The sequence below is a fragment of the Cicer arietinum genome, chromosome 7 (genome assembly GCF_000331145.2).
Source record: "Cicer arietinum cultivar CDC Frontier isolate Library 1 chromosome 7, Cicar.CDCFrontier_v2.0, whole genome shotgun sequence".
Classification (NCBI taxonomy): Eukaryota; Viridiplantae; Streptophyta; class Magnoliopsida; order Fabales; family Fabaceae; genus Cicer; species Cicer arietinum.
In genome coordinates, this window is record NC_021166.2 from 32219604 (window position 1) to 32245673 (window position 26070).

The 26070-nt window shown below is 30.3% G+C and overlaps 2 protein-coding genes across 2 annotated transcripts; both read right to left on the reverse strand.

Annotated features, from left to right (window-relative positions):
- Positions 1-10757: 10757 nt before the first annotated feature.
- Positions 10758-11298, reverse strand: LOC140918747 (uncharacterized). The gene is made up of 2 exons (XM_073363542.1): positions 11038-11298; positions 10758-10934 (listed from the first exon to the last, which is right to left on the reverse strand). The coding sequence occupies exons 1-2, from the start codon at positions 11296-11298 to the stop codon at positions 10758-10760; spliced, it is 438 nt and encodes a 145-aa protein (XP_073219643.1).
- A 6445-nt stretch (positions 11299-17743) lies between these two features.
- Positions 17744-19500, reverse strand: LOC101501013 (peroxidase P7-like). The gene is made up of 3 exons (XM_004509984.4): positions 19149-19500; positions 18737-18928; positions 17744-18513 (listed from the first exon to the last, which is right to left on the reverse strand). The coding sequence occupies exons 1-3, from the start codon at positions 19485-19487 to the stop codon at positions 17962-17964; spliced, it is 1083 nt and encodes a 360-aa protein (XP_004510041.2). The 5' UTR covers positions 19488-19500; the 3' UTR covers positions 17744-17961.
- Positions 19501-26070: the final 6570 nt, after the last annotated feature.

A 26070-nucleotide genomic window follows, 5' to 3' on the forward strand; every position in this document is an offset into this window, starting at 1 on the left:
TTGAAATTGAAATAAAATGCCGTAAAAATTTAGCTTTCAACTTTGGAAATTTTTCATATTTTTAATTTAACTAATGACATATGAAGAATTAATGCATCTAGATGATTTTATATCATAAAATTGTATGTTATGTCACTAAAAATATGTCAAATCATCATTTTTTTAGTTCAAAAATCTAAGGGAGGGACCAAAACTGTCGACTTTTAAAATAGGAGGTCCAATTCTGTAAATTGGTAATAATAAATGGATCAAAACTGCAATTAAATCTTTATTTTTAACACCATCTTTTTTATTTCATTTGGGATTTTTAATTTACATTTGATTTTAAATGTTTATACGTGTTAAATATGAAGATGATATAATTTTGTTTTTATTGCATATATATATAATTTGCAACTTTTATTTGTTCAACTTTTATTTATCTATAAGTCAAAAAAAAAAGTTTCATTGATTAGTGTATAATTATATATATGCAAGACAATGTGTACATAAATTATTAATCCTGTGTGAATAGATTAATCTCATTAATAGAGAACAAAATTATTCTTTTAAGAGATCATTACCACTCCATCTAAATAGTTTTGAATATTAGGAAAGTTAATTTTTTGGTTCTTTGCTCAAATACTAGATAGTGTTCATTTAATAATAATAATAATAATAATAATAATAATAATAATAATAATAATAATAATAATAAAATAATAAATAATAAATAATAAATAATAAATAATAAATAATAAATAATAAATAATAAATAATAAATAATAAATAATAAATAATAAATAATAAATAATAAATAATAAATAATAAATAATAAATAATAAATAATAAATAATAAATAATAAATTAATAAATATAAATAATAAATAATAAATAATAAATAATAAATAATAAATAATAAATAATAAATAAAAAATAATAAATAATAAATAATAAATAATAAATAATAAATAATAAATAATAAATAATAAATAATAAATAATAAATAATAAATAATAAATAATAAATAATAAATACTAAATAATAAATAATAAATAATAAATAATAAATCATAAATAATAAATAATAAATAATAAATAATAAATAATAAATAATTAATAATTAATAATAAATAATAAATAATAAATATTATTATTAATAATAAATAATAAATAATAAATAATTAACAGTTAATAATAAATAATTAATGATTAATAATTAATAATTAATAATTAATAATTAATATTATTATTAATAATAAATAATAAATATTATTATTATTATTATTATTATTATCATTAATAATATAATAAATTTTTTTATTGGACTCAATCAGTTCGCCGTCCTGTATGTATACCTAGTCAAACATTTCAGAAAAATAAATATTAATTAGTCAAACACACATAAGTCATTATGTTATTTTCCGATATGACACATTAATATTGCAAATTTTATTTTCTAATTGGACACTCACTTATACCTCTTATCTTAAACATAATCAAAATTCAAAGTTGTTAGGATTGTTTAATGCATAGAAAGAAATATATGATATAAATTTGGATAAGAATATGATAGTATAAGATAGAATAATGATAGGATAAATATTATCATAAAATGTATTTGTTATATAAATGATAACTAACATAATAATATTTTATTTTGTCATGTATTTGATACAAATCTTATCATCATATGATGTAATATATATTATATTTAAATAACAAAATTACCATTGTGAATAATTAATATTAATTATTTTTAAATTAACTTATTAAACTTTAAATATTATAAATTAACAAAAAAGAAACTTAAATAAGTAATGAAATGATTTTATATTAAATTTATCCATTAACATTAATAAATAAACAATTTAAATTTAAAAAAAAAAATCATGAGTAACCAAATAATTATATATTTTTTTTGTTAGAATATAAATAAAGATATGATATAAATTATATGTAAATGGCAAGAATACATTGTAAACAAATTATATTTATTTTTTAAAAATTTCAATTAACTTTCATGTTTTTATAATTGTGAATAGTAATTTATTAAATTATATTAAAAAGACAAAAATACCCTTGTGTAAAATCATAAATATTTTTTTAATTAATTATTAATATTTCATTTTTAAGTTTCATATAAAACTCTATTAATTATTTTTCTATTTGATTAGATTTGCATTTTTATATTTTAGATTATATTTTATAAATTGTTTTTCTATTTATATTTTATTATATTTCAATTTATATTTTAAATTATATTTTATAAAAGTAATTGAGTAAACTACTGTTCTTATTCTATCCTGCTGGTTTCTAACCCAACTCATATTCAGGATAAAAATTTCAACTAGAGAGACATAATAAGATATAATTCTGGATTAACTTATCATATCCTGTTGGTTCATCAAATACTGGATTCAAACATGATATGATAATTTATTTCTGTCATGTCTCTTATCATGTCTATCAAACGGACCCTTATAGTTTGGACTCATAATATTTTAGTCCAAGTCCCAAAATAAGAATGAATGATTTTGAATCAACCCGACCTAATCAATTGAAATCACATAAACTTCTTAAAACTAGGACAAGCCACAAACAATAATAGAATTTGGAGTTTTTGTCCTTTGTAACTCACCTAGAGTTATGATCATAACCACTAGATGGATGAAGAGGAAATCTGGTGATAACATACTCGATAACCGTTGGAACATAGAGAGTTTGTTTGTGGGTGTGAATTTAAAAATTGTTAAAGTCACGCATTACATAGTTTATACACAAGGGATAATTTTCATTACTATATAAAGAGTGTCAAATTCTTGTGAAAAACATACCAAAGTTGAATGCAATTCCCAACTTTTCTTTGTTCCCTCTTCTACTCGAAGCATATTATGAGCCACTTTTCCCTTCTTTTTATGTACTTTCAATATTTTTAGAGTGGTCACAATACCACTGTCCCTTCAAACTTAGAGTGGTCTGAAATCCACCGTCCCTTTGATTTTAGAGCGGTCTTCGTGTCGTAGTTCCTTTTGGTTTGCTACTAGTCTTGGTACCATACTTTGGAGTGGTTGTAATAGTCATATTGATGGTGTAATTTTAGAACGATTTTCTGCACTGCAGGAGAATGCTTCTTCATGGATAACTTTTTACCATATTAGTTGGTCACAAAAACTAGCTTTTGAATTTAAAATTAGTCTATCTCTCTTAATAAGATTTATTTTATTGTATCAATTTTTTTTTTTAATTATGGAAAATGTTTGGTGTACACACTAACACCTCTTAGATACTTTGAGAGAGATATAAATAGATAGGGTGATGTGATAAATATATTATAATAATTATTGGTGATGTAATAAAAAAATAAGGTGTAAAATGGATGTAAAAATTAAGTGTGTTTGAATATAAAAATTATTTAATTATATATTTGGCGGTTACCTTAATTAATTTCATACATTTTTCTAGGATTATCAAACATCTAACCACATGATCTTCTTTATCATTTTCAATATAAAAGAAATGTAATCTAGCTAGTATTATTCTATTTCTTTACTAAGTGCACAGTGGATTGGAAGAAAAATCTCTCTTTAATCGACCAATTAATTATCAGATAAAATGAGCTATAATTTTATTTTACCGTGGTAAAAAAATTTATACATATAGTTGATCGAGACTGAAGTGCCAAGTTTAGCGACTGAGTTTCAAGTGTCACATTCCTTTATTTATGGAGATAATTTGAGAGTAAAATTGAAAACATAATAAAGATTATGATATGTATACAATATCCGTTAGCCACAAGTAGTGGTTAGATACGAACTATAAATGCTAGAGTTGAATATTTGACATACTAGACTTCTATGTGAACAAATGTGTTATTTTAAATTTGAATAATTTGTGTTTGATATTAAAGTTATCTTTAAAAGATTTAAAACAAAAAAATTTGTATTCAAGCGAAAATACCTAAAAACTCACATAAATTAGTAGTTAGAGAATCTGAGGCTTTATATTTAATATACTTTGATATATGTGAACTTGATGGGACTTTAACTAAAAATCAAAAATGTTATTTTATCATTTTTATTCATGATTGTTCTGACTATACCTTATTATATCAAATGAAAAATAAAAGTGAAGCATTTGATAAATTTAAGATCTTTGTAATTGATATTGAAAATCAATTTAGTAGAAATGTTAAGAGGTCTCGTAGTAATATAGGAATAACGTAAGATTCTAGTTTGTTTAATGGTTTTTATAAACTGCATGGAATTATACATAAAACAGTTGCACCATATTCGCATAAAATGAATGGTAAAACTGAAAGGAATAATATAACTCTTACTGAACTAGTTGTTGTTATTATGCTTAACTCTGGTGTTGCATCTCATTGGCGGGGGGAAATTTTGTTGGTTGTTTGCTATGTTTTAAATAGAGTTCCAAAATCTAAAAGCAAAACATCTCCTTATGAAATTTTAAAGAAAAGACAATCCAACTTATCTTATCTTTGAACTTGGGGTTGTCTGGTGATAGTTCTTCATCATATACATGTTTTTCATTGTTTTTAGTATTATTTATCTTTAAACATCAGATAATTTAAGGAGTTATTTGATATAGTTTGTCAATTTTAATTCTTGAATTTAATGAAATATTTATGTTCTTATTTCCTTGATTAAGTTGAGATTGAAGCCCTACTTTTATCTATAAATAGATACTCAAGCCTAAATAAGAATATCATAAAAAAAGACTATAAAAACCCAAGCTCAAAAATTCCAAATTCATCAAAGAATTCAAAGAGAGAAACACTTGTTCGAATGATAAATACTTTCTAAGTGTTTTTCTTAGAGTGTGATAGTCATTGTTATATTCAGCTTGTTATAAGCAATTACTCAAATTCCAAAACTTTGTATTTAAGCCCGATAGTTGTGTTGGTGTGTCTTCAACAATCCGGGGTTGTTAGATTGTGTGAAGAAGACTTCGTTGGTAGAGTCAAGGTGTGTGTGTTCCTCAAATGTCTGAGGTTGTCAAGCTGTTTGAGAAGACCGGGTTGAAGGGTTAGGTGCTTTGTAATTCAAGTTGTTGAATTAGTGGATTAAATCCTTCTAAGTGAAGGGACTGGATGTAGCCAAGTTAGTGGTGAACCAGAATAAATTACTTGTGTCACTTTATTCCCGCACTCTTTAGTTGTTACTTCTACTCCAAATAATGAAATTTTTTAATCCAATAATGAAAAAGTTATCAACTTAGTCAAATACAATCCAACCCCCTACTTATGTTTGCACCTTCAATTGACATCCGAGTTCGGTCTCAAGGCTGAGCACTTACAGTATTTAAGGAAATATCCAAGGGTTCAACATATCTGGGTTTCGTGAAGAAAGTGTTGGAGAAAATATCAACATACCATATCTGTTTGATGGAGAACATTTTGAGTACTAAAAGGACAAATTGAGAAGTTTCTTTATTTCACAAGATCCTGAACTTTGGGACCTTGTGGAATATGGTTATACTGATTGAAGAATACCGATGGTAGAGATTCCAAGGAAAAAATGGATGTTGATCAGAAGAAGATGTACAAGATGCATCAGAAGTCTATAACATTCATGATAAATGCTTTGACTTTCAAGGAGTTTGAAGTCTAGAACATTCATGATAAATGCATTCACTTTCAAGGAGTTTGACAAGTGCACCAACAAGGAGACAACAAAGAGTATTTATGATAGTCTGATTCTGACCTATGAAGGAAGCAAGTAAGTTAAATAAGCAAATGTCAACCTCATAGTCAAAAAGTATGAGTTGTTCAAGATGGAATAAGATGAAGACATTGAAACAATGTTTTCTAGATTTCAGACTCTGGTATCAGGATTAAAGATATGTGAGAATAATTATAATCTTGTTGATTATGTGAAGAAGACAATAAGAAGTCTGCCAAGCAAATGGAGAGCTAAGATCACTATCATTCAGGAAGCAAATGATCTGAATACTCTTAAGCTGAAAGAATTAATCATCTATCTTAGATCACATGAAATTTAACTTGCAAAGAATAAGCCCCAGAAGAAGCAACCAACCTTGGCTTTGAAATACAAGAAAAAGAAAGTTATGAAGGCAACATAAAGAAGATGTGGCACAAAAGAAATAATAAATTTCCCTAAAGATATTCCAGGAAATCCGACAGAGGAAAGGATAATAAATCTAACAAGAAAAGCGTCATTTGCTTGGATGCAATGAACCTGGACATATCAAGTCAAATGTCCAAATATGGAGAAAGGGAAACATTAGAGGAAAGATTCTAGATCCACAAAGAAGAGTTTGATGGCTAGATGAGATGATTCTGATGAATCATTTGATGATGAAGAGCAAGCATATTTGGTTCTAATGGCTCATATCAAATCTGCCTTTAGATCCAACACAGATTTTGATTCCACAAGTGAATCAACAAATGAAGAAATTGAGGTATTTTCTGACTCAATTCTGTCTAATTCAATTACTATTATAAATGACTTCTTGAACAAGAATCACATGTTGTCTTTAAAACTGAAAACACTTAGGAAATAAAATACAAATCTAACTGAAGAAATTAATGTTTTAAATAATCAAAGGGATAAAGTTAAAGTAGAAAATATAACTCTGAAAACTGATATTGCTGAACTTAAGGCTGAAAATCTAAATCTAGAAAGTAATCATAGTTCAACATCAATTGAAAATACCACATGTAACTCTAATAAGCATGATGAAGTATTTCAAAATTTTCTTTCTAATGGAAAGAAGCAAGTATGCTTATATGATTTATGGAGTTAGTAGAAATGGTAAAAGAGGTCTAGGATTTGAAGAAACTGTAATTGAACCTAAACCTTATCCCAATGATATCTTGTGTACTGTTTGCTCTAAGAATGGTCACTCCAAATTTATTTATCCCATGTTAAACACAAGGAAATACAAGAAATCTTTCAAGACTGGCAAACCAAGACTCCAATCATAATACATGGATTGTGGATGCTCACTACACATGACAGGAGAAAAGTCTATGTTCCAAGAACTAACATTGAGCAAATGAGGCACACTCACTTTTGAAGGAAAGCAAAAAGGCAAGATCATTGGTCAATGTATAGTTGGTAATGGTACTTCCCCTTCTATTAAAGATGTCTTGTTTTTTAAAGGTCTTAAGCATAATTTATTAAACATTAGTCAATTAAGTGATTATAATTATGATATTTTATATTTAATCAAAAAACATACAAGACAATTAGTTAGAAGGATGGATCTGTACTATTTACAAGTTCGAGGCAAAAAAAAACATATATAAGATAAATATGTTTAGTCTAGAGAAACAAAAGGTTAAGTGTCTTATGTCATTAAATGAAGAGAAACTAATTTAACACAAAATATTGGCTCATGCAAACCTTAGATTAATTTCACAACTGAATAAACTTCAACTAGTTAGAGGTCTACCTAAGCTTAGTTACAAAATTAAAATTATGTCTGAAGCTTGTCAAAAGGGAAAACAAACAAAGAACTCCTTTACCCCTAAGAACTTATTCTCTACCTCAAAGCCCTTTGAGCTCTTACATATAGATCTATTTGGGCTAGTGAAATAGCCTTTCTAAGTGCAAAGAAATATGACTTTGTTATATTAGATGATTACACTAGACGTGCATGGGTAAAATTCATAATAAGTAAGGATGAATCCCACAAAGTGTTTATCACATTTTGCAAACAAGTAATGAGTGAAAAAAGTCTTAAGATTGTAACAATTACAAGTGATCATGGAGGAGAATTTCAAAACAAGTTTTTTGTGATGAAAATGGAATCTCTCACAACTTCTCCTTTCTTAAAACACCACACCAAAATGTAGTTGTACAGAGAAAGAATAGATCATTTCAAGAAATGGATAGAACCATGTTTAATGAGATGGATATTGCAAAATATTTTTTGGCAGAGGCAATTAACTTTGCATTTATATTCAAAATAGAATCTTAATTAGGTCAATATTGTATAAAACACCATATGAATTATGGAAGGGTAAAAAGCCTAACATCTTCCACTTTAAACAATTTGGTTGTACTTGTTATATGTTAAAAACTAAAGACAACCTTGTCAAGTTTGATTTCAGATCACAAAACTGCACCTTTATTGGATATTGTGAAAGATCTAAAGCTTATAGAGTGTTCAATATGAAAACTCATATTGTGGAAGAGTCAATTCATGATAAATTTGATGACAAACATGTTGACCTTGAAAAGTCAAAGCAAGCTGATGATAGTGTAGGTTTACCGAAATCAGAGGAAGTAGATGTAGGCAAACCAGAAGATCCTGAAAAATTAGAGGTTACAAGCAAATCAGAAGAAAATTGTCACGACCCGAAAAACTGAATGTCACGACTGGCGCAAAAGATATACTAATATCCTAGCAAGACTATAAACTAACTTAAAAATTAAGGAATTCAATAGTTCTAAATAACCATTTCAAAAAAATTATATAATTTTTTTTCTTGAGATTTCGACAAAATATCCTCTATAACTTCAACGTTTTCAAATTTATAAATCACGTTCTAAACTTTTAACTCAATCATAACTTAAAGAAAAAAATCTAAATATTTAATACATTTCCCAAAAGACTTCCTAGACCCAAAATAGCTGCAAAATACGTCATGAATCAATAGACTTTACAAAAGGACCCTCGATCAAAGATGCCTACCAAAACAAATGGTTGAGACTTAAATATACTAACAATTTGCTACTCAGCTGTCTGTGAATCTGAAAAAAATGAACAACATGAAGGGGTAAGTTACAAAGACTTAGTGAAGAGACAACAATCACCACCATCTAGAAAGGAAACACAGAAAGGCACAAATAATTATCTTACAATCTTGTAGCAATTATGCTAAACAATACTATTTGAAATATAGATAATTCTCAAATAAAGTATACACATGGTAAAATCATTAAAAATTACAATTTAATCGTTCAATAAGAAATATATAAAATCCAATTCATACAGAAGTGAAATCAAAATAAACAACCTTAAAATATCATAGTAAATCAAACAAGTAAATACATAAATTTTTTGGGAACCAAAAGCCAGTTTCATCTCATTGATAGCCCTCTCCTCCTTAGGATGGCATTTCCATTAGGGGTGGCTCCATCTAATAGAAAGACCTCTTCTCTAATTCCTGCAATGTATTATAACACATCAATTAATGAGCTTACATCTTGTTGACAATCCTCTCCTCCTAGGGATGACATATCTCACAGAGGCGTCTCCATCTAACGAGTAACTCTCCCTAATCAAAATGATGTAACTAGGTTCACCTACTACCGTTAATAATTTCATAATTATAACAACGATTTTTAAAATACATATTTTTAAAAATCATCTTTCATTTCATCATAACTCATAAGAAACATATTCAACAGTATATCAATTCGATATTTAAATGTTTTGTAACTCATAAATGTATCAAATTACAAAAATATTATATAACAAAGACCATGAAAAGAATTAAAGGACGAAATCGAGATAATTTCAAAGGTTGTGTTTCCCCAATTTTTTTAAATAAATACTTTAACATAGGAAATGTGTAAAATAATAATTATAGAAAAATAAAAAGATATGACAATGATTGTCGTCTACTCACAACTACGGAGAATCGCCTAAATTTATTCTCCATCAACTCTCAAAGTAGCAGGCAGGACCTCAACTAACAAATATGAGTATAAAAAATATTCTCAAGACTTTAGAAAAATTATTATAAAGTTTAGCTAACTCTAGGAAACCATAAAAATCCTTTAAATCTAATCTAAACACAAAAAAGATATTTTTAACAAAATTACATTTTTTTTTCTAGAGATTCAGTATTAGCATTAGAGTTGTGTATTTACCTCAAATAGTCTCAATAAACAACTTTCAATAAATGGGTACCTTTCTCCTTTTTTAGAGCACAAACTCTAATCCAAAATCCTAACCAAGATCATTTATAGGAGTATGATAAGTTATTCTTTTGGAGATGTTAAATTCATTTTAATCGTTGAAGGTTTATGTGTGCAATTTGTGTTGTGGAGTGAGAAGAACCAAGGATAAAAAGAAGAGAAAAAAAAATATAAAATGGGGGATGTTGATGTTGGTGTAGCCGAGAGGGAGAAGAAGGAGGAGGGAAAAGATGAGGTGAAAAAATGAAGTGGAGTGGAGTTGGCTTATTTTTATTTATTTATTTATTTATTTATTTATTATTATTATTATTATTATTAATTAATAATTTTTTAAAATAAAACGGGTCGTTTCAATCTCCTCCCCTTATAAAAATTCATCCGCGAAGTTATTTGACTTTTTATTTATTTATTTATTAAATACTATTGACCTTGAGTTTTAAAATAAGTGTGAGTGTAGTTCTTCAGGTTCCCATGTAGTTTCTTCACCGGATGGACCATGCTATAGAACTTTTATTGAAACGATATCTTTTCAGCACAAATGATCAACATATGATAAACACTCATCTAACTGCACATCTTCATGATTAATCACATGAGAAGGGTCATAAAGATACTTCCGAAGCATCAAAATATGAAAGACCGGATGAACTCCTGAGAGAGCCGGTGAAAGTGTCAAATTATACGCTATCGGTCTAACCCTCTCTACTAAAACTTCGAATGGTCCAATGAACCTTGGACTTAGTTTTCTCTATTAACGAGACCGCAAAACCCCTTTCATTGGTGAAACACATAGGAATACATGTTCTCCCACTAAAAACTCCAAGGAACGACACCTCTTATCAGAATAAGATTTGTGTCTACTTTAAGCGGTCACTAAGCGATTTGGAATCAATTTAACATTTTCAATGGCATTTTGAATAAACTCTAGACCGACTACTTTAGCTTCTCCAACTTCAAACCATCCTATCAGAGACCTACAATGTCTTTCGTACAAAGCCTCCAACGGAGCCATATGAATACTAGATAGATAACTATTATTCTATGCAAATTCTATCAAGGGAAAATATTGATCCCAACTACCTCAAAGATCTAGAACATAGGCAAAAAGTATATCTTCTAATATTTGTATAGTCCTTTCAGACTGTCCATCTGTTTGAGGATGAAAAATTGTTCGAAGCTTCAAACGAGTTCCTAATGAAGTTTGGAACGACTTCCAAAATCAAGTCTTGATACATCTTATTAGAACCTGGCTGAATAGTATAAGAAGAATGATGATCCCCCTCTAAAATTTTCCTCCTTAAGCCACCAACGTTTGGAACACACAATTGAGACTTCAACCTCAACACATCATCAGAATCAATTGAAAAGTCTGAAATTTTACTATTCTGAACATTATTTACCATATTCACCAAGTATGAGTCTTGACTTTAAGCTTCCTTGATATCATCAACTATGGTTAGACGAATTTTTACACAGGTTAAAAATAACCTCAAATGATTAGGTTCAAATTGAATTCCACTTTCAACAATTTCTTGAAATTTTTTAACTATTGGCCTCTTAACTTCTGCTATATGATCGAGACTACCCATGGATTTCCTACTCAAAGCATCTGTAACAACATCTGCCTTCCCTAGATGGTATAAGATTGTGCAATCATAATCTTTCAAGAGTTCCATCCTTTTTCTTTATCTTAAATTTAAATCTCGCTGTTGAAAAATATACTTAAGACTTTTATGGTTAGTATAAATCTCGCAAGTTTCACCATATAGATAGTTCCTCCAAATCTTAAGATAGCCATTTCCAAATCATGTGTTGAATAGTTTACCTCATGCCTCTTGAGTTGTCTAGATGCATAGGCAATAACCTTATCTTGGTGCATAAGTACACAACCGAGACCAACTTTAGAAGCATCACAATAAATTTCTTATCTCTTAATGTTTGCAAAACCAACCTCAATTGTCGCTCGTGTTCTTGTTTACCCTTGGAATAAATAAGGATATCATTAATAAACACAATCACGAATTAATCCAAGAATGGTTTAAAAACGCGATTCATTAAATCCATAAAAGTTACTGGGGCATTAGTAAGCCGAAGAGACATAACCATAAATTAATAATGTCCATAATGCGTGCGAAAAGTTGTCTTTGTTATATCATCCCTCTTAATCTTCAATTGGTGATACCCCAACCGTAAATCAATATTAGAAAAACATTGAGCTCTTTGAAGTAGATCAAACAACTCATCAATGCATGGTAAGAGGTATTTATTCTTTACAGTTACTTTATTCAACTGTCTATAGTCTACACACATCCGCATGGATCCATCTTTCTTCTTTACAAATAATACTGGTGCTCCCCAAGGAGAAGAACTTGGACGAATAAAACCTTTATCAAGAAGATATTGAAGTTTCTCCTTTAACTCCTTAAGTTTTGTTGGGGCCTTACAATAAGGATGTATGAATGTGGGATAAGCGTTAGGAACCAAGTCTATAGAGAACTCAATCTCCCTATTAGGTGGCAACCCAAGAAGTTTTGTAGGAAAGAAATTTGGAAATTCACATGCTATTGGAATTTTTTCCAATTTATCCTCGACCACTTGTGTATCCCTTACCAAGGCTAAGTACCTTTGATAACCTTTTCTCATTAACTTGCTAACTCTCAAGGCTGATATTTGGTTATGTGGTACCCAACAACATTCTCCTTGAAACGAGAAGATTGATTGCCCTGGTCCTCAAATTTCACCACTTTGTTATGATAATCCAAGATGGTCTGATGAAAAGCCAACCAATTTATACCCAAAATCACATCAAAATCTATCAAGTCAATAACAACTAAATCTACTTGCAATACCTTGCCCTCAATAGCTATATCACAAGAACGATACACATATTTAGCAAACAAATTTCTTCCAACACGTGTAGCCACAACTAAAGCCTCATCTATAAAAGATGGACATTTACCAAGTTGGGTAGCAAACCTCAAGGATACAAAAGAATGTGTAGCTGCAAGATCAAACAAAACATGATCATCTTTGGAACAAATAGAAAGTATACATGTAACTACTACATTGGATGTCTAAGCATCCTGACGAGTCAAAGCAAACACTCGAGTCTGACCTCTTCCTTCTGGTGTCTGACCTCTACCACCAAATCCTCTACTTCCTTGCTGAAATGTTCCTAAACCTCTAACAGAAGAATTCTCAGTTTGTCGCATGGATGCAGAATGAGCTTGAGAAGATGTCAAATTTGTTGGTGATAATGCATAACTAAAGGACAATTCCTCCTAATGTGACCTACTTGGCTACATTGATAGCACACCTTACCATCTCTAGAACAACTTCCAAAGTGAAACCTACCAGAAATAGAACACCATGTAGCTGAAATACTGTAATGTCTTTGAGGAAAAGGGGATTGTGATTCTACTCTAGAATCTGATCTACGACTCTACACTATTCCAGAAAACTGCCTGCTATGACCACCTCTTTGAGACATGAGTCTTTGTTGACCCTGATAATCAAGCATAAATCCACCACTGCGATTTAGATAGTTATTATAAGATCCTTCAACCATTTGTTTCATCCATGAATCTTGTCTATTACCTCTTTTTTCCTTTAGTTGTTGCTCAATCTGAAGTTCCAAATTGAAAATCTCAGCAAAAGTAGAACAATTCGACCCAACCAAAAATCTAAATAAGTAATTCCTCAATCCCCTGATGAATCTCTTGACATGCATTTCATCAATGATAGGGTAAGGAGCGTGTCTAAAGATTTGTGTAAAACAAGCACTATAATCTAAAACCAGTCATACCCTCCGTTTGCTCCAATCACTCAAACTCAAGAGCTAATCCATCTCTAACACTCTCTGGAAGAAAACGAGTCATGAAAAATTGAGAGAACTCTCTCCATGCTAACAGGGGTGACCCAACTTGTCTACCACGTGGCACTATATCAAATCAATCACGTGCCACACCTATTAGTTGAAATGATCTCAATTCCACTACTCTTACCTCAAAACAACCCAATGCTCTCCAAAGCCTCTCTAGACTATCAATGAATTATTGTGGGTCCTCAATCGCACTAAACCCAAATAAAGTAGGGGGTTTAAGCTTCATGAAGTCTGGTAAAGTCACCCAATCCCTATAGTTGCAGCAGCCGTTCGTTGCTCAACATGGTTAACCTCTTATTGACCGTCGAGATTTTCATGTCTTTGATCACCCTCATGTTGTTGTATGACAACAAACCCCAACAAGTTGTTGCATAACATGTTGTAATCCCTGTAGGCCAGCAGGAAAATCTTCCATAGCTGGATTTTCGTGTCTCCTCCTAGGCACACCAACATCGCATCTAAGCCACGTCCACCAACATTAGCTCTACATCAATTTCGAGCATGAACTAAAACAAGACCTCGTTGACGAGCACCTTGGGCCTAAGCATTTGACTCATCAGCAGTTTCCTTGTCTTGGGGGGGGAATTCTCACCTAATCAAAGAAAATTGACCAAAAATTGAACAAGACGACAATGAAAGGTGGAAAAGTATTGATGATGAATTTAAACCCAAATTTAGACAACATATAAGACTCTCATAAGGTGCTAATATCCCCTTGCAAGTAAGTTTTTCCTGGATACACAATTTATTGACAATAATCTATTATCACCCTATGTTTGCATCTGTTATGACCTACGACCGAGCTCTGATGCCAACTTTGTCCCGACCCGAAAACTGAATGATGTGACCTGCGCACAAACTATACTCGTAGCCTAACAAACCTATAAACTAACTTAACAATTACGAAATTCAATAATTCTAAATAACCATTTCAAAAAAGTTATATAATTTTTTTCTCAAGATTTCGATAGAGTATCCTATGTAACTTCAATGTTTCCAAATTTATAAAATCTTGTTTTAAACTTTTAACGCAATCATAACTCAAAGAGAAAAATCTAAATATTTAATACATTTTCCAAAAGACTTCTTAGACTCAAAATAGCTGCAAAATACATGACGACTCAACACTTTACACAAGGGCCCTCGATCAATGAGGCCTACCAAAACAAATGGTTGAGACTTAAATCTACTAACAGCCTGTTACTCAGCTGCCTGTAAATCTGGAAAAAATGAACAACATGAAGTTGTAAGCCACAAAGACTTAGTGAGGAGACAACAACCACCACCAGCTAGAAAGTAAACACAGAAAGACACGGATAATTATTTTACAATCTTGTTGAATTTATGCTAAACAATACTATCTGAAATATATATATATATATAATTCTCAAATAAAGTATACACATGTTAAAATCATTAAAATTACAATTTAATCGTTTAGTTAGAAATATTTAAAATTCAATCTAGATAGAAGTGCAATCAAAATGAGCAACCTTAAAATATCATAGAAAATCAAACAAGTAAAAGCATAATTTTTTGGGAACCAATAGACGACTTCATCTCATTGATAGCCTTCTCCTCTTAAGGGTGACATTTCCCTTAGGGGTGGTTTCATCTAACGAATAACCCTCTCCTCTCAATCCCATAACGCATTATAACACATCAGTTAGGGAGCTTACATCTTGTTGATAGCCCTCTCCTCCTAAGGATGACATATCTCATAGGGGGGACTCCATCTAACGGGTAACTCTCCTCAATCAAAACCATGTAACTAGGTGCACCTACCGCCATTAACGGTTTCATAATTATAACAACGGTTTCCAAAACATATATTTTAGAATTGTCTCTCATTTCATCGTAACTCATGGGAAACATATTCAATTGTACATCAATTCAATATTTAAATGCTTTATAACTCATAAATAAATCAAATTACAAATATATTATATAACAAAAACCATGAAAATAATTAAAGGACGAAATCGAGATAATTTCAAAGGTTGTGTTTCCCGATTTTTTTTTAAAATAAATACATTAACATAGAAAATGAGTAAAATAATAATTATAGCAAAATAAAAATATGTGACAATGATTGTCGTCTACTAACAACTGTGGAGAATCGCCTAAGTTTGTTCTCCAACAAATCTCAGAGTAGCGGGAAAGAACTCAACTAACAAATCTGAGTATAAAAAGTATTCTCAAGACTTTAGCAAAATTATTCTAAAGTTTAGCCAACTCTAGAAAACCATAAAAATCCTTTAAATCTAATCTAAACACAAAAAATATATTTTTAACAAAACTACATTTTTTCTAGAGAATCATTATTAGCATTAGAGTTGTGTATTTACTTTAAAGAGTCTCAATAAACAACTTTCAAGAAATGGATACATTTCTTATTCCTTAGAGGACAAACCCTAACCTAAAATCCTAATCAAGAGCATTTGTAGAAATATGAGAAGTTATGCTTTTAGAGATGTCAAAGTCATTTTAAGGGATGAGGGTTTATGTGTACAATTTGTGTTGTGGAGTGAGAAGAAGCAAAAAGGAAAGTAAGAGAAAAGAAAATAAAAAATAGGGGAGGTTGATGTTGGTGTAGCCGAGAGGGAGAAGAAGAAGGAGGGAAAATGTGAGGTTAAAAAATGAAGTGGATTGGAGTTGATTTGTTGTTATTCATTTTTACATATATAATAATAATAATAATTATTAATTATTTTTTTTTAATGAAACAAGGCATTTCAAAGATGAAAATATATTTGGAGGAAGAATCTGATCAAGTCAGAAACAATCAAGATAAGTCAAAAGGAAGATCTAGATGGAAGTACAAGTAATCTTATCCTGAAACTCTAATCATTGAAAGTGAAAGTGATCTTTTGAGGACCAGATCGTGACTAAAACACACCAATTTGTTTGGCTTACTCTCATCAATTAAGCCTACCTCTATTGATGAAGCATTGAAAAATGATGGATGAATTCTTGTAATGAAAGAAGAGTTAAATGGATTTAAGAGGAATGATGTTTGAGATCTAGTACCTAGACCAAAGAAGAACATTATTGAAACCAAGTGAATATTATGAAACAAGCTAAATAAAAAAAGCTGAAGTAGTCAGAACAAGGACAAGACTTGTCGCACAAGTCTATAATATGATAGAGAGCATTGATTACACTAAGACATTTGCTCCAATGGTAATGTTAGAAGATATTTATATTCTACTTTCTTTTGCTGCAAATAATAACAATATTACATTATTTCAAATGGGTGTTAAAAATACTTTTTTAAATGGTTGTATAAGTGAAGAAGTTTATGTCAAATAACCACCAGGTTTTGAAAGTTTTGAATTTCCAAATCATATTTTTGAACTTAGGAAATCTTTTTATGGTCTAAAACACGCGTCTAAGACATGATATGATAGACTTTGTAACTTCTTGCTTAAAAATTTTGAAAGATGACAAGTAGATAATACACTTTTTAGAAAATCAATAGAAGATGACATCCTTATTATTCAAATTTATGTTGATGACTTTATTTTTGAATCTATTAATGACATTTTTTGCCAAGAATTTTGCTACCCCTGTTAATAGAGACCAAAATAAAATATGATATATTTACAGAGATCAAAATTTATTTACCCTTATTAAAATAAAATATGTCAGTATATTTATGATATCCTTACAAATATGGAATATTGTAGGTGTTAGATGAGCATAAAGAATCTTGATTATTATGATTAAATTTTTTGTTATGAGTGATTATTGTATTTTCTCCTGATGAATTATTTGTATGATTAAAGAATATCTAACACATTTCATCTACCGGCTACAACACCTCTTGTTGTCTCTTGCATCAAGCTCCTACCAAACCAAAAACTATTGCACAACCATTACTCCATTAATTTCCATTTCCACAACCATGAACAACAACCACCTTCTTTCTTACAATGAAATTAAAAAAAAATGCAATCTATGAATCCAACATAAAATAATTTTGATCCATTAATTAACTGAAGTAAAAGAAACAACAAATATATATAACAATTTTTATGTATTTGTGGAAATACAAACATTCAAATTATCAAAATAAAAAAGCAACAACAATACTACAATTGCCAATGTGTCGAATATTTAGTCAAGTCTTATGATTTTGACCTATAATTAGTCAATAGCTAATATGCCCTCCAACTCATGATCAATTTACAAGTCTACAATTCTTTCTAATCTCCCCATTAGTCCCAGTGAGAGGACTAATTTTACTCAATTTCACCATAGCAACAGCAAAGTCACTAGAAAATTTAGCACCATTGGTACTATAAGTCCTAACCAAATTATCTTGAGTGCCATTATTGAAAAGAACTTGATCAGAATGGAAAAGACCTTTGCTTGCAATAAGATCTTTATAGTAATTGTTGTCAAAAGTTGTTGGAGTGAGAGTATCAAGAGGTGCTAAATTGGTGTCACCACCAGAAACAGGACAATTGGATTTTCTTAAGGTAGCAAAGCTTGTGTCAATGTTTGTTTCATTGTATATGCGAGTTCTGAAAAATTGACATTCTCCTTGGCCTATTGTGTGTGCACCAGAAAGGACTGTGAGGTCATTTATAGTTAGACCTTTGTTTGAAAACATGGTAGTGAGTGTTGATAAATCAGAAAATGGTGAAGGGATTTGGCTGTTGGCTGCACTTTGGCTTGCTGTTCTTGCATCTCTTCTCCCAAGTGGTACTACCCATGTGGGTCCTCCAAGCTATAAATTGAAACATTGTGAGTTATTGAGATTCAAAAATTTATGATGATGAATCAAAACCAAAAAAGTAGAAAACATTATTAGACAATAGTTTATATATATATTGGTACTTGTATTGTTATTTCTTTGTTATGTTTTTTTAGGATATTGTTTTCCATATGTTTGCTAACTGTTAGGAGTTTCAACCGTAACCTTTAATTTATGAATGAAATGGGTCACTCACCAAAAAAACTCCATCTCTTGCTGCAAGTGCTAGAATATCTGCACAAGAGACAGTAGCATTGCAAGCAGCTTCAACACTGGTTTTAATGGTATCAATCACTTCGAAACCCCTAGCTGAATTTTTGTTAGGTGCAGCATTTTTCTCACCAACAAACGTCACAGTGTCGTCTAATAAAATTGATGCATCACATCCCTGCCAAATAATAAAATATGATTGAATTAATGTATTTCTAAAATGAAAAATGGAAGTACATATTAATTAAATCAAAAATGTTATATAACAAAATGATAATAACATCCATTTTCTTTTCAAAAAATATATAAAATAATGATAAAATATTTTAATTAAAAATAGAACATTACGTTATACTTTATGACACCTTCGAATATTATCTTAAAGTGGATCCACTTACATTTACAAAGCAATCATGGAAGAATAAGCGAAGTATAGAAGCACCAATCCGAGCTTCTGTTTTGATAGCATTGGTCATTGTATTACGCACAATGGTTTGGAGGCTAGGACAAGTTTTGCCATAGAAGTTATTAATAAGTTGTGCATTGTTAGCACTAGCTAAGAGAGACATAATAAATAGTGTATTAACAAATAATTTAATAAAGGTGGCCATATAACTAAATCTATAAATATCTTGCTTTAAGCTATTCCAAGAAAGTGTGAGAATTAATTGTGAAGAAGCATATGAAAGATTAAGCAATATATAGAGAGGAATTGTGAGGATGGGGCGGGCATGCATACATATTGGAGATTGATAAAAGTCAGAAAGGGAAGATACAAAATTAATAATTTGTCACAAGTTTCAAATTTGTCTGCTCAATACGCGCTTTAATTTTTGGGAGCAACTTGTGGAGAAAATTTGTGAGATAATAAAGATGAATAGGATTGTTACCCATATGATGTCGTTGACTTAACCAATAATCAAACAAAGGAAAAAGCTGCAAATAATGGAAGTTTGTGAAGGGGATGCCCAGAGAATAATTCAAAGATCATACATTGAGAGAATTCAAAGCTGCAAATTACTATCAGAGTTGTTAAATAGGGACATATGTGAAGCGAACCTTAAAAAAATAATATAATAAAAAGTCTCCAATTAAGAGAAGATTTTTTACCCCAATTTATTATATTATTTTTTTTTAAGGCTCGTTAGAGGCTTCACATGTCTCTATTTTTATATTAGTCGATAATGTTTTAATGTAGTTAGTGTAGAAAAAAATTTAAATTTTACGGGTTATTTTTGTCGTAAAAGTTTAAGTTGAGGGCTTCACTTTAGTTTTAGCATTTTTTTTTCGTCTTGGGAGCTTATTTAAGTGGAGGCACTTTAGCATTGTAGGATTTTGGGCCCAAGCATGTGAGTTGTGACCAAATTTTGAGGACCTCTAATATATTGACAACGTCCGCCAGTGGCGGAGCTTGATAAAAAAATTTGGGGTGGCCGATATAAAAATATAATATATAATAAATTAAATATATAAATAATATTATATAACAAAAAATTAAATTGTAATAAATGTAAGGTGAACTATCAAATAATTTAGAAAACATAAAACATCTTATATGCAACAACAAAACTAAAACACTTTATATAGACAAAAATACTCGAACAAAAATGCAACAAAACTCAAACACCTTATGTGCAACAAAAAAACTAAAACACTTCATATAGACATAAAATTAAACACCTTATGTGCAACACAAAAACTCTAAACAAAAATCAGCACTAATGTCTAATTGAAACCCCAAATCAAAATTTCAAACTCCAAATCAAAGCTTCAAACTCAACACTAACAAAATAACCTTTAAATTTCATGCTAACTGAACAAATAAGCAAAAAGTAGAATTACACACAAATATGGGGCACTGCCATATAAGTTAAATTCTAACACAGGAGCAACGATCTGAAAATTAACAGAATTGAAATCAAAACGCACTAACTAACTAACAGAGGAGCGACTCGAACTAACAGAATTCCAAATCAAAATTAACTAATAAAAATCAGTACTAATAAAAGCAGCAACACGATCTGGAGACAGATGAAGTTGCGGCGAACAGAGAGGTGAGATCGAACGGCCACGAAGGCAGTCAGACAGAGGCGGCCGCAGGGCCGCAGCGAATAGAGGAGCGATTGATTCCTGATCTGGCAGAGAAGCAGAGAAGTGATCTGAGGCGGCAGCGCGATTGTTGTGATTTCTGGAGAAGGGAGAGAGAAAGGTTGTAACTTTGCAAAAGGGAGAGAGAGATGAAGGCTTGGAAGGGAGAGGAAGGCTTGGGGTGGCCGCGGGGGAGAGAGAGATGAAGGCTTGGAAGAGAGAGGAAGGCTTGGGGTGGCCGCGGCCCCCCCTGTCCCTACTAAGCTCCGCCACTGACGTCCGCTAATAACACAACCGAAAATTAACACATTTTTATCTAAAATTTTAAGTTTTGATTGAATATATAAATATTTTATTTTATATATTAATAATATATACTGCTTTAATTTAATTTAGAATTTCTAAGTCATATTTCAGACTAATATTTTAATGTTTAAGTGTTAAATAAAGATTGCATCATTTTTTTTGTTGCATATATAATTTGAAACTTTTGTTTGTTCCAATTTTATTTTACTATGAGTCTAAAAAACTTTTATTTTATTAATTTTTTTGCGTTTCACGTACCCTCACCCTTAGTATCTACTTTTTTTCATTCGAAACACTTATACAATGAAACTATCACACACTAAACACATAAAATTATGGGTTTGAATTTATGCTTCAACGTACCAAATATACATGCCGCCTTTACCATCTAAATGGTACATGCAAGACAACATGTACATGTATTTAATTACTAAGAAATTAAAGTTCTTTTTATATTTTATTTTATTTTTTACGTAAATTAAGTATACACTTTATGTAATTGTATAGGCTAACTTTTCAATCAATAAAATCATAATAGATGATAAAACTTTTTTTTAAAACATTTAATACTACTACATTGTCAGGCTAGATTTAAAAAGTGTCCTCCGATTAAATTAAAAAAAAAACTTTTACCATCTATTTCAATTAGTCTTGGATATTAAAAAGGTTATTTGCATACTAAAGTGTTCACTTTATTATTATAATTATTATTATTATTGTTGTTATTATTATTATTGATGGAAAGAGCGTAGCATGCATGTTCTTAACCAAAAATAGTAAAATATAACGTGCCATGCAAAACCTCCAATCTTCCATTCAGCATTAGTGATATATACTATCATTGACACTTTAGTCACGTTTTTTATTGGACCCAGTTGGTTGTTATAATCACTTTGCCCAATTTTTCCAACATGATTAGAGTTGCGTTCATTAGTCAAACACATCTCAATCATTAATTATGTTATTTTTCTATATGACAAATTAATTAACATTGCTGATTTTTTTCTAATCAGATACCGACTTTTTTCTCCGGTCTTAGATACTCTCTCCATCTATAATGAATCATTTAATTAACAATTTCACGTATATATTGTGAGAGTAATTTTTAAAATATATTTAGAATTTTTTAATAGATAAATATATTAATGTAGTAAAATTAAATATTTTAATGTATCACTAGATCAAGTGGTTGCAATGCTTGTATTTAATGCATCTATCTATTAACCATCGAATCAATACATTTGTTAAGTTATCAAATGTTATAATTTTTTTCAAGGAGTTATATTCTTTCACTAATTGATACGAGTTTTTCTATAAATAGAGATACTTCAGAGGTAGAAAGGACAAATTTATGTTACATGACTCAAATTTCTATAAGAAATATTCCTGAGTCATTTCTTCTGTTATCTAGTGCACGAGAGTAAAAGAATGAACTTTATTATGTAAACTATCATTGACCGATAGACTTGATGTGAATTCACTTCAAGGATTCCAAATTATCATAAAATTTAATGTGATACAGACGCTTTAAAATTTATTTGTGCAACATTCATTGTTATTAGTTTCCTCTTCTTTTTGTTCAAGATTTACAATATACTTCCTACAGAAGATCCAACATATATTTTTTTAGGAAAATCCAATCTAGCATATGTCACTACTTGCAAATTTTAATTTACCGACGGATTTTATAGACAAAATTTTGTCCATCGCCAATGGAGACATAAAGTAATTTGTTAAGACAAATGTAAATAGTTTTATGTTTGAGAAAGAATTTAAAGACGAAATAACCTGTCACAAAATTAGTCCGTCTCTAAATCTGTCTCAAGATCCATTTCTATTAAGTCAAATTTGTATAGTGACAAAATATAGAGATGGAACAATGGCGTCTCAAATGTTGTCTGTCTCCAAATCCATGTCTAATTGGAAATATGTATATATATTTAGAGACATAATCTATTCGTCTCTATCTCTCATTTCCATCTCCAAATCAGTCCTAAAAAAAATCTCCTTTATTTGTTTTAGCTCTAAAGTCCAAATTTTTTCAAAAAAATCTCTCCAACTATAGAGAAGTTTCATTCCCTTTAAAATTTTCTCCAACCCTCCACATTAAGTAATTATTATTATTATTTAGAAAAACAAAAAAATATAAAAAACAATTAATTAGTTAAGACTCTCCGATGTTGCAATTTTCTCCAACTCTCCACATTCAATAACTCATATTGCTGAAACCGTAAAGCAAGTTTTCTTCGTAAACTACTACTAAAAAAACTCATTTTAGCTGTCATAATTAGCGTCGGCCTCCGACTCCGACACCAGTTAGCGTCGGTCAAGCGCACGCTAGTATGCCAAATAGTTTTTTTGATTTTATTAATAATTAGCGTTGGTTTGGCGACGCTAAATAAAATATACCAAGCACTAGTTTATTTTTTTAGAATTAAATTTTATAATCTTATTTAAAAAATTAATATTATTTTTTCCATTAACCCACTTCACTCCGTATCCCTGTCACCTTATCATTTTTTTCCGTCACCAACTATGAATCCTCTCGAACCCATCATCCAATCTGTCTTCGCCGTCAATCTCACCCCTCACTGCCTAACCGTAACTCTTACTCTCTTTTCGCCGCATCACCGTTTCCCTCACCTGACACTCACTCTCTGTCACGACCCAAAATTTAAACGTCGTGACCGGCGCACAAGCTATACTTCTAGCCTGGCAAGCCTATCAACTATCTTAACAATTAAACAACTAATTCGTTCTCTAACCATTTCAAAAATATATATACACTTTTTACTCGAAATTTCAACAGAGTATCCTCTATAAATTCAACATTTCCAAATTTATAAAATCCATGTTAAATTCTCAATTCAGTCACAATTCAAAGAACATAATCTAATCGTTTAATAAACTTTTCAAAAAAATTTCTAGACTCCCAAATAGCTGCAAATTACATTAGACTCGACATAATTTACAAAAAATGGTCCTCCATCCAAGAGGCCTACCAAAAAGAAATAGAGTTAAGACTTGAGCCTACTAATAGCTTGCTACTCAGCTGCTTGCGAATCTGAAAAAAATGAACAACATGAAGGGGTAAGTCACAAAGACTTAGTGAGGAGACAACAACCACCATCAATTAGAAGGGAAACACAAAAAGACGCGAATAATTGTTTTACAATCGGACGACAATTATCTTAAACAATATTACTTAAAAATCTAGAAAAAAATTTCTAAATTGAATATATCCACATATATAGTCATTAGACTTATAATTTAACCGTTCGACAGGAATATTAAAAATTACTTAATAACGATGCGAAATCAAAATGAACGATCTTAAAATCATCATAAAATCAAACCAGTAACAAATACAAATTTTTTAGAATCAAGAGGCGGCTTTACCTCATTGATAGCCCTTTCCTCCTAAGGGTGACCTTTCCCTTAGGGGCGGCTCCATCTAAGGGATGGCCCTCTCCTCTCAATCCCGCAACGCATCATCACGTATCAATTAGGGAGCTTACATCGCGTTGATAGCCCTCTCCTCATACGGATGACATTTCCCATAGGGGCGGCTCCATCTAACAGGTAACTCTCCCTAACCAAAACGAGGTAACTAGGTGCACCTAACGCAGTTAACGATTTAATAATTATAACAACGATTTCTCAAAATACGTATTTACAATCATTTCATCGTAATTCATGAAGAACATACTCAATTGCAAAACAATTCAAGATTTAAATACTTTAACTCATACGTAAATCAAACTAATAACATATTATATAACAAAGACCGTTAAATTAAATAATTGACGAAATCGAAATAAAATTCAAAGGTTGTGTTCCCAAATTTTTCAATAAATACTTTAATATAGAAAACAAGTAAAATAATAATAATAGCATTATATAAAAATATATGACGATGATCGTCGTCAACTCATAGCTATGGAGAATCTTCTAAATTTGCCCTTCAACAACTCTCAGAGTAGCCGATAGGGTCTTAGTTGACAAATCTGAGTATCAAAAATATTTCCAAGGCTTTCGAAAAAATCAATTCTAAAGTTTAGCTAACTCTAGAAAACCATGAAAATCATGTAAATATACTCTAAGCACAAAATAATATTTTTACTCAAATCTACATTTTTCTATGAATTCATATTAGGATTAGAGTTGTGCATTTACCTCAATGAGTCTCAATAAACAACTCTCGAGAGATGGGTACCCTTTTCCCTTCTTAGGCTTACTCTCATTGTCGTCCATTCTCAATGTAAGTGTAACCTTAACCATCTTCGTCGTTTGTGTTCACTTTTGGTTTAGGGTTTGGTTTTGATACTAACATTCGATTTTCTTTTACTCATTATCAGTTCATTTTTATTTTATTTTGGTACCACAGTTGCGTGTTTAGTTTAATTCTTCTTTTTTACATCAATTTAGGTTTTCTTGCATTTCCTTTTGGTTTATGATAAAAAAGGGAAAATGGCTGAATTTGCAAATGAATGGTAGCTTCTGATTAGCTTTCTAAATTGAAAATCATGATTAGATGTTTCTCTTAGTCTATTTCAGAATAGCATAACTTTCTACTATTGTGTCCTCTGTTATGAAACTGCAATTCACTTGGATATGTTTGGCCTATTCATGAAAAATTGGGTTGGATGCATTGTATAAAGATGTGTGGTTGTTATTTGTTACAAGTCACTTGCTTCCGTTTGACTTAAATACTTTGATCCTTTTTGACATGTTTTTTTTGCATAATCCTTTCTTACTCATTTTTTTTTATTGATTTGAGGCATGCTCCAATTTTATAAATCCCTCTGGAAGACCAAAGTTCCCTCTATGACTAAGTCTTCTATTTGAGCTACCATGTTTTACAGAATTCATTGCAACAGCAACTTTGTTGGTTCATAGGACATAGCCTACGAAAGTCTCTTTCCC